General features: G+C 38.3%; 1 protein-coding gene across 1 annotated transcript; it reads right to left on the bottom strand.

The window, feature by feature from the left end:
- Positions 1 to 8,168: 8,168 nt before the first annotated feature.
- On the bottom strand, positions 8,169 to 9,035 carry LOC133239069 (F-box only protein 27-like). The gene has a single exon (XM_061402631.1). The coding sequence runs from the start codon at positions 9,033 to 9,035 to the stop codon at positions 8,169 to 8,171; it is 867 nt and encodes a 288-aa protein (XP_061258615.1).
- Between the last annotated feature and the right edge of the window lie 1,053 nt (positions 9,036 to 10,088).

Raw genomic sequence — 10,088 nt, 5'->3', positions numbered from 1 at the left:
GGAATGATTTGATTTGGGGCATAAATAGGTAATACTCACAGAGTGAAAGAATAAAAGTACAGTGGTGAGATGGGAAGAGCAGGTCGAGAAGGTTTTGGACCGTCCTGTGGCTGAGTGCAGCTTTCAGATAGGAGAAATGATTTTGACATCAGAGCCAAGTATCAGGAAGAACAGAATCGTGGCAAACAGCACAGCAACCACATAGACACATATTTCATTAAGCGCAGTGTCCCCACAGGCCAGGGTGATCAACAGGGAATGTCACAGAAATGGTTGATCTGGTGTGAAGCACAGAAGGGCAGTGAGGACACCTGGCATGTCTGTGTTGTCAAGACTGGAATTTCACCCTCCCAGGCGCCAACAGTCAAGTGGAGGCCCGTCCTGTGGGTCATGAGCAGAGGGCGGCTCAGAGGCTGCACATGGACACACGGGGTCACAGGCCTAACTGTCAGGAGGCGCGCCCCCCGGGCTCCCAGAACAAGGAAGAAGCACGTTTGATGGCGCAGCTCAGCAAAGAAACGCTTCTTCTGTCTTGGGTCCAAAGTTTCACTAGAATCCTAGGGAGAGTGACAGATACGTAACAGATTTCCAGTGATGGGAAATTTGCAAGGAAAAAAATACATTGGTGTCTGGAGCACAGGGTCTACACTCGTGATTATTATGATAAGACCATTTCCTGTTAAGATGAATATGTAGATGAGAAAGAAAATTCCAAAATAGAATTCCCTGGAGGTTTGGAAGATGCAAAAATCCCAGGAGAACAAATGTCATGACTGAAGAGAAATTGGTTTCTGCTGTTTGGTCTCCTGGAAGCATCTGCAATATATATATATATATATAATCAATGTAAAGTCCTCTATCTCTGAGTTGCAGTTTGCCAAGTGATAAAATGTGTACACTGCACTTTCAAAGCTAATTTGAATCCTAGAAAGGCATCTAAATTTGATATTAAGCCATAGTTTAAAGAAGTTCATTCTTTCACAAAAAATAATCCATCAGAAAAGAGTAATATCAGGAATTAGGTCTGCTGATAGATGGCTGTGTTTTCCTGTTACTGATAATGAAATAATTGAAGCTTCATTTTGTTATTCAGCTTTGTGGGAGAAATATATAGCAAGAAATCTGACAATTTTACTAAGAATGACCTTTCCATCAATTCTCCTTTCTCATGTTATTTGTTTTAAATTAATTGCATTTATTTATATTTTGATTTAAGCTATCCAAATATTTTTGAGTCATCCTGCAACTATAATTAAAAAATAAGCCAAAAAAAGTGATTTGGGGGATGATCTTTGTGATTTTTTATGGTTATATTAGTTGGTATAGTCAGTTTATTTCAATTGAAAGTCATAAAGAACTCAGCCATAGAGGTTTTTATCAAATCTCAAACACTGATTTTTGCATTTGAGTGGTAATTCCTGCAATCAATACCCATGCTTTCAATAAATTTGAACTTAAAGATGCTATATAAATTGATTAAGATCAAAGCAAATAAAGGGCATTATTAAGACTGAATTTTAGGCATGTACGACTCAAAATCCAAGTTACTTTTACTGCAAAATACTTTTACTGAAAATAATTTCAGGGGAACATAGAATGTGTCATTTATATATACTTGTCCTTCCTGGGAACTAACATATGCAAATAACCCATTATAAGTATCTGATTTACAAATGGATAACAATATCCAGTGATCACTCACCTAGAACCAGACATCCTAGAATGTGAAGTCCAGTGGGCCTTAGAAAGCATCACTACAAACAAAGCTAGTGGAGGTGATGGAATTCCAGTGGAGCTGTTTCAAATCCTGAAAGATGATGCAGTGAAAGTGCTGCACTCAATATGCCAGCAAGTTTGGAAAACTCAGCAGTGGCCACAGGACTGGAAAAGGTCAGTTTTCATTCCAACCCCAAAGAGAGGCAATGCCAAAGAATGCCCAAACTACCGCACAATTACACTCTCTCACATGCTAGTAAAGTAATGCTCAAAATTCTCCAAGCCAGGCTTCAGCAATACATGAACTATGAACTTCCAGATGTTCAAGCTGGTTTTAGAAAAGGCAGAGGAACCAGAGATCAAATTGCCAACATCCGCTGGATCATAGAAAAAGCAAGAGAGTTCCAGAAAAACATCTATTTCTGCTTTATTGACTATGCCAAAGCCTTTGACTGTGTGGATCACAATAAACTGTGGAAAATTCTGAAAGAGATGGGAATACCAGAGCACCTGACCTGCCTCTTGAGAAACCTGTATGCAGGTCAGGAAGCAACAGATAGAACTGGACATGGAACAACAGACTGGTTCCAAATATGAAAAGGAGTACGTCAAGGCTGTATATTGTCATCCTGCTTATTTAACTTATAGGCAGAGTGCATCATGGGAAATGCTGGGCTGGAAGAAGCACAAGCTGGAATCAAGATTGCCGGGAGAAATATCAATAACCTCAGATATGCAGATGACACCACCCTTATGGCAGAAAGTGAAGAGGAACTAAAAAGCCTCTTGACGAAAGTGAGAGAGGAGAGTGAATAATTGGTTTAAAGCTCAACATTCAGAAAACTAAGATCATGGCGTCTAGTCCCATCACTTCATGGGAAATAGATAGGGAAATGGAAATAATGTCAGACTTTATCTTTTTGGGCTCCAAAATCACAGCAGATGTTGATTGCACCCATGAAATTAAAAGACACTTACTCCTTGGAAGGAAAGTTATGACCAGCCTAGATAGCATATTGAAAAGCAGAGACATTACTTTTCCAACCAAGGTCCGTCTAGTCAAGGCTATGGTTTTTCCAGTGGTCATATATGGATGTGAGAGTTGTACTATGAAGAAAGCTGAGTGCTGAAGAATTGATGCTTTTGAACTGTGGTGTTGGAGAAGACTCTTGAGAGTCCCTTGAACTGCAAGGAGATCCAACCAGTCCATCCTAAAGAAAATCAGTCCTGGGTGTTCTTTGGAAGGACTGATATTAAAGCTGAAACTCCAATACTTTGGCCACCTCATGCGAAGAGTTGACTCATTGGAAAAGACTCTGATGCTGGGAGGGATTGGGGGCAGGAGGAGAAGGCGACGTTAGAGGATGAGATGGCTGGATGGCATCACTGACTCGATGGACATGAGTTTTCGTAAACTCTGGGAGTTGGTGATGGACAGGGACGCCTCGCATGCTGAGATTCATGGGGTCGCAAAGAGTCAAACACAACTGAGTGACTGAACTGAACTGAACAATATCCACTATTAATTAGGTTACTATATCCTCCATAAATGATTGGTATGGGATGCACTATTCTCATTATTGTGTTTTGTTTTCACCTCTCTCTCTCTCTGCACATTGAAGTCTTATCTTAATTCTTCTCCAATACTGTAACAATATCCTTCCGTATTTTTCTTTAGTGTTTTGGGAAAAACAAATCAGAGAAAATTAAAGATAACAATCAAAAAACAAATTGGAAAATAGCAATCTACAACTGAGGACTAATTTGCTTGACTAAGATTTGAGACAAGTTCTTAATAAGATGCAATGATAAGTAATTTTTGAAATTTCCACACATATTGTGAATATTAAATAGAAATTGCATGATAAAACATTTTGAAATGTAGAGAACTTATTAAGCAATTTCTATCCAGTTTTTAATTCCCTCCTTAAATATTATAGTAGCATAAAATATTTCCTTCATATAAAAGTACTGAGGACTTTCTCATGAATTTGGAATGTTTTCCAGGTGATTTCAGGGATATTATTCATGCATGGCTTTATTATAATACTGAAAAATATTAATGCATTCATCTATGACAGTGAAAGATGTATGTACTCATCACACATTGTGTTGGACTCATATTATTTCTGTTTTATTAATCTAAAACACTGAGAATGGAGCTACAAAGAAAAAGTGTACAAACCAAACAGTTGATGACTATAAATTCCATTCTAAGTCTACTATTTATTTCAGGCTTTGATTAACAGTTTCTATTTGTGTTAAATGATTTTATATTTACTTTCCAAAACAGTGTAATTGAAATTACAGTGTTCTGCAATACAGAGGGGATTCCTACATGGTGCTAGTGGTAAACAATTGTCCTGCCAGTGCAGGAGATGCATGAGTTGCAGGTTCGATCCCTAGGTCTGGAAGATTGCCTGGAGGAAGAGATAGCAACCCTCTCCAGCGTTCTTGCCTGGAAAAATTCCATGGACAGAGGAGCCTGATGGGCTACCAAAGAGTCAGACACAATTGAGCACACATTCACACACGCAATACAGAGATGATGGTATTATCCACCACATCTACTATAAGGCTCTCCACATTTTATTTTTTCAAATGATACTTAAGCAATAAAATGAGTATGAGCTGAGTGAAATTCAAGCAATATAAAGAGAGAAAAGGAAAAAGAGGACAAGAGAAAGAGAGGGGGAGAGAGGGGAAAGGAGGAAAGAAAGAGGGAAGAAGGGAGGGAAGGAGAGAGGGAGGGAAAGAAAGAAGAGAGAGAAAGATGGAAAAGCCACAACCTATGAATTATTCTGAGTATTTTCATAACAAAATATTCACCTTAGTGAATCCCTGGTGGCTCAGCAATAAAGACTCCACCTGTAATGCAGGAGACATGGGTCTAATTTCTGGGTCAGGAAGATCCCCTTGAGAAGGAAATGGCAACCCGCTCCAGTATTGCCTGGGAAATCTCTTGGATTGAGGAGCCTGGTGGGCTGCAGTCCATGGGGATCACAAGAGTCAGACAGGACAGTGACTAAACCATCACCAGTGTTTTCAATCTACACCTAATACTGGAGATGAGATTGGTATTGTGATTTGATTTTATACTTATACCCCTTCACTGTACATAGAGAAAGGCAGTGTCACATCACTACTCTAAAATTAATTCTACTCAAACTTTTCTTTTGTAGAAGTCCTTCCAAGTGAATAGTAAACAGGCTTTTTTAATTGAGACTTTTTGTTTGTTTGTTTTTCCTTTAGGTTGGCTTCTTTTCTTAGGGATCAGGCCAATTTCTCTTTTACTTAGCTAATGACCTCAGGACTCTAACTCCCTCTGGATGAGGATAAATACAGTTATATTTGTAGTCTGATTTTGTAGTATTTGTTTAATCAGAAAAGCATAACATCAATGATTTTTTTTAATGCCCTAAAATGTTAGATTCCTTTTCAAGAAGACTTTCCTGTTGGCTCAGATGGTAAAGAGTCTACCTGCAGTGCAGGAGACCTGGGTTTGACCCCTGGGTCACATAGATCCCCTTGAGAATGGAATAGCTACTGACAACTCCAATATTCTTGTGGGAAAATTCCATGGACAGAAGAGCCTGGAGGGCTACAGTCCATGAGAACAAGGAGTTGGACACAACTGAGCAACTAATACTTTTCAAAATAGTGTTTCTTCAAAAATAATACTGTATTTCATTGAGGGTAGTATGCAAACACTTTTAAAACATTTTAAAAGAAACCAATTACTGTCTTCTTAAGTAAGTTTTTCTACGTTTAAAATTTTCTTTAAAACTGCCTCAACTATTTTAATAACTTTTGTTACATTAAAACTAACAATACATTTCAAAATTATTTTAGTCATTTATCTCACTAATTTTCTAACAGAATAATGAAGATGTTGCCTGAAATATAGTCTAACTTGTTAAATTTAATATATTATCTTAATAGCCTGTAAATATTTGGGCTTTATAAACTTTGATATTTAAGGTGTGATTAGTTAAGAAAATCAATCTAAAATGTAAACACACTTTTGATGTAAGAGTTCACGCTTACCTTCCTGGATTGGAATCAAGTTACTTCTTTCTTTGATACACAGTATTTTAAATGTTGTTCTATTGATATTAAACTTTAAACAATTTGAATGTTAGGTGTTGCAAATGTCTTTCTAAATTATTTTTTCCCTCCAAAGCAAATAGTGCTCTTTAACTAGAAATAGATTTCTTTTGGCCTTGGGAATTAGTTCTCTCCTGTATCAATGTATAATCGAACCAACTCATTTATACTAGCCATTCAAATATTTTGGAAAGCAACCAAAAATGCCCCTGGCCATAGCACTCCTTTTCAGTGATGTCTTACTCTATTCTGTAGTGCTTTAAATAACAAGGCAACTGACTTCGGGATTCTTGCCTGGAGAATCTCATGGACAGAGGAACCCGGCGGCCTACAGTCCATTGGGTCACAAAGAGTCGGATATGACTGAAGCTACTTGGTACACAAGCACATAAATATCCTAGGAGAATTAAGACATCTAATGTTGATGGAGGAGTAGGTACTAGACCAATGGAATCTAAGACATTTAAAAATTTTCCCAACACAAATCTGACTAACTGATTTTTGACAAAGGTTCAAAATCATTCAATATATTTAAGAAAAAAACATATTGTCTTAAAAAAGTTATTAAAGCATTGCACATGCAAATCCAAAGAAACAAACAACAACAAAAACCCCTGAACTTCTATATAAACCATAAAACCTTCTTTAAAAATTAACTCAAAATTGATCGAATGAGGGAGAGAAATGGTGATGCCATCCAACCATCTCATCCTCTGTTGCTCCCTTTCCCTCTTGCCCTCAGTCTTTTGCAAACATGCACACATATACACATACAAACACACAGAGATGTTTTTCCAGAAACTGGATGTATGATTTCCGGGACTGTGTGTGCACGTCTGTGTGCTCAGTTGCTTCAGTCGTGTCTGATTCTTTGTGATCCTCAGGCTGCCCCAATTGGTTTGCTGTAGTTTCTCATTAAACTTAACAATTGAATATTTTAAAATTAATATATATTAACAGATAAAGATATAGATTAGATATCTAGATACAGGTATAGATATAAATATCATGTGGCTTCCCAGGTGGTGCTAGTGGTAAAGAATCCATCTGAAAATACAGGAGACCTAAAAGATACAGGTTCAATCCCTGGGTTGGAAAGATACCCTGATAGTTTGTGAGTTTTGAGGAATCAGTCCATTTCATCTTATTGGCAATTTTATAGACACAGAGTTATTAAAAGCATCTTTATTAACCCTTTAATAATATCTATATATTTCAATGTGCCAACTCTCATTCTTTGTGTTTAATACATTTGATATGTCTTTTTTCATTGTCTATTTTTTAAAAATCATATTTACTTTATAAAGTTTACAAAGTATCAGCTTTTTACTTGATTGACTTTATCTATCTTTTTTTTTAGTTTTGGTGATTTCTAGTCTTTTTGGTTTTTCTTCCTTTTGTTTGATTTGAATTTATTTCACTATGACTTTCAGAATTTATTGTGGTGAAAATTTAATTTATTGACTTAAGATGTTATTTTAATGTTCTAAGTGTTCAGTACTATAATATTTTATTTAAGTACTGCTTTGGCTGCATCTCTTAGATTGTGATATGTTACATTTGTATTAAGTAAAAATGTAGATCAATAAGAGGAAGACCTCCAGATACTTGAAAAGCTACATAACATATAACACTTCAATAGTGATAGCTTTCAATGCATGGACATTATATTTCTAAAATGTATTGTTCTAACTCTCTTTTCACTGTTCTTTTTTTTGGAAGATACATTCCTGGTTTATTATCTCCATATTCAAAAAGAATTTCAAAGTAACAAAATAATTCTATCCACCATAGAATCCACAATAGGGTTGGGCTCTGGGGACCAAATTCATTGTTCATAGGGTGGGCAGAACCCTCTGCCTCTAAACAATTTTTTGAGCTAGTTTAACTTCCAGCTCTGAGTCCTGGTCACAGTCTTGAAATCACAGAAGGTTAGAGACTGGAATTACTCAGCCAGAGGGATGAGTTTCTGGTTCAGACATGAGGAGAGGGTTTCTTGGAAGTGATCAATGAAGTCTGCAGCAGAAACAGAAGACAAGGGCAGAGGGCATGGAGGCCGAACCAGAGGGGCCTGGCATTGGGCAGTGAGTGAGGAGCCCTCTCACCATTTCCTTGTTTTCACCCGTGTGTCTCCACTCCATAGAACAGGGGCTGCGTTCAGTCAGTAATCCTCAAGTAAGAATGTTCTTATTGTAGTTTCTCATAGAATTTAAAGACAGGGCACAGTAAGACCCTTGATTCGATCCAGGAGAGATCCCATGATGCCAGGAGCTACAAGTTTTGACTACTGAGGTGGTCTGGCCAATGGTCCCAGCTCCTGGAAGTCACAGTCAGGTTGGGACAGCCTAGGGATGGATCTGTATGATGACACTGAATTGGGGCCTGCAGACTCCACACTGCTCAGGCCATGAATCGTACCCCTTGACACTGTGGTCAAACAACACAAAGTGGACGCCCTTCTTGATGCTGGTGAATGCATGCATGATCCGAAAGGAGAAACTGCCTGTCCGTGGCCGGATGGAAAAACGTTTATGGAAGAAATAATGCGAGATGGCATAGTTGGCATCTAGAAGCTTGAAGACTACCTGATACATCTGATCACTGCCTTGTTGTTCTGTCCAGCAGTGACAGACAGAAATCCAAATCTTTCCACTATCCAGGAGTTCCCGACACAGACCCTCCTCCTCCATGTCCGAAATTTCTCCCTTGTACCAACACCTGTAGGCAAGACTGTAGCTCGTCTCCCCAGAAGTCTTCAGTCTGACACCCAAGTCTTCCTCTTCCTCCGAGCCATTGCTACCGTTCAGCATCATACAGTTCCAGAGGTCTTTGCTCGGGGTGTTCGCGGTGAGCTTGTGTCCTATGGGTCTGAGCTCGCAGAAGCGGCCCAGGATGCAGGGCCTGGGGTTGTCAGCAGGGGGCAGGCAGATGAGGATGACAGGCCACAGGTCGGGGTGTTTCCAGGGCAGGATGCTCCGCCATAGGTCCCAGCCATCCACCAGGTCTCGCCAGTGCTGGCACACCGGGCGGCAGTGCCAGAGCAGCGTGCTTGGAGGCAGGTAGCTCAGCACCTTCCGGAGCATCTCGATGGGCAGTTGGTTCAGGCTCGGAGCCTCCTGTGCTTCGCGGTGCGGAGCTGGGATGCGGGAGAGCAGGCCCCAGGAGGTTGAGGCGCCCATGGTTTCCTCACCAGGCCCCGCTGCCGCCTGCATCTCAGCCAGTGCTCCTCACCAGTGGGCCTTAACCTTGCCTCAGCTCTTCATTATTCTTTATACAAGTATATTTATTCCTGCTTACATGTGTGCATGGTTAGTCTGCGACACTTTGGACTGTAGCCCACCAGGCTCCTGCTTTCAGCATGCACACCTGAAAAGGAATAAGTGTGTGCTCCTCTTCCCCTCACTCCCCTCTCTGTAGTCTAGGAGACAGTGAGGTCTACCGGTTAGTGTGAATGTAGAGTTGGAAAATTCATGTTGAACATGACCTGATTGTTCCAAGTCTTCAAGATTTCTTACTTTTGAATTTTATATTCTTTTAAGAAATTATTCATTTACATTTTTTAGAACATTTTTATTTTTACTTTATACCATCAGTAATATGTAATCATAAATTTTTGATTTTACAATGCTTCCATTACATAATAATCACAAAATACAGGAAACGAGGTAGAAAATTTTAAGGAATAATATGGACAGATATAATTTTGGTTGTTGTACCAAATTCCACCAGTGGCAGACAGAAAGGTTTAGAAAAATTAAGAAGTGACATGGGGAATAAGCTGATCCCAAGGGTAAATAATATTTTCTATTTTAAGAGCACTGTTTTTTTATAACAAGGAATTATTATAGTTAATATATTAGTTAATATATAGTTATATATTATATTATACATACTTATATTATTATATATATTAAGTAATAACATTATTATTTTATTATATCAGATATATTATATTTATTATGCATTATATAATAATAAATATTATTACATACTATATAATATTACATAAATAATAAAATATATAATATATGACATATTATTAAATATTATATAATATATTATTATATTATATACATTATATACTATTAACTAGAGACTGGTTCCAAATAGGAAAAGGAGTTAGTCAAGGCTGTATATTGTCACCCTGCTTATTTAACTTATATGCAGAGTACATCAGCAGAAATGCTGGGCTGGAAGAAGCACAAGCTGGAATCAAGATTGCCGGGAGAAATATCAATAACCTCAGATATGCAGATGACACCACC

The sequence above is a fragment of the Bos javanicus genome, chromosome 26 (genome assembly GCF_032452875.1).
Source record: "Bos javanicus breed banteng chromosome 26, ARS-OSU_banteng_1.0, whole genome shotgun sequence".
NCBI lineage: Eukaryota > Metazoa > Chordata > Mammalia > Artiodactyla > Bovidae > Bos > Bos javanicus.
The sequence above is the reverse complement of the archived record's forward strand: the minus strand, read 5'-3'. Positions and strand labels throughout refer to the sequence as shown.

Coding starts and splice junctions, on each gene's coding strand:
- LOC133239069 (XM_061402631.1), bottom strand. CDS start 9,035: ATGCAGGCGGCAGCGGGGCCTGGTGAGGAAACCATGGGCGCCTCAACC.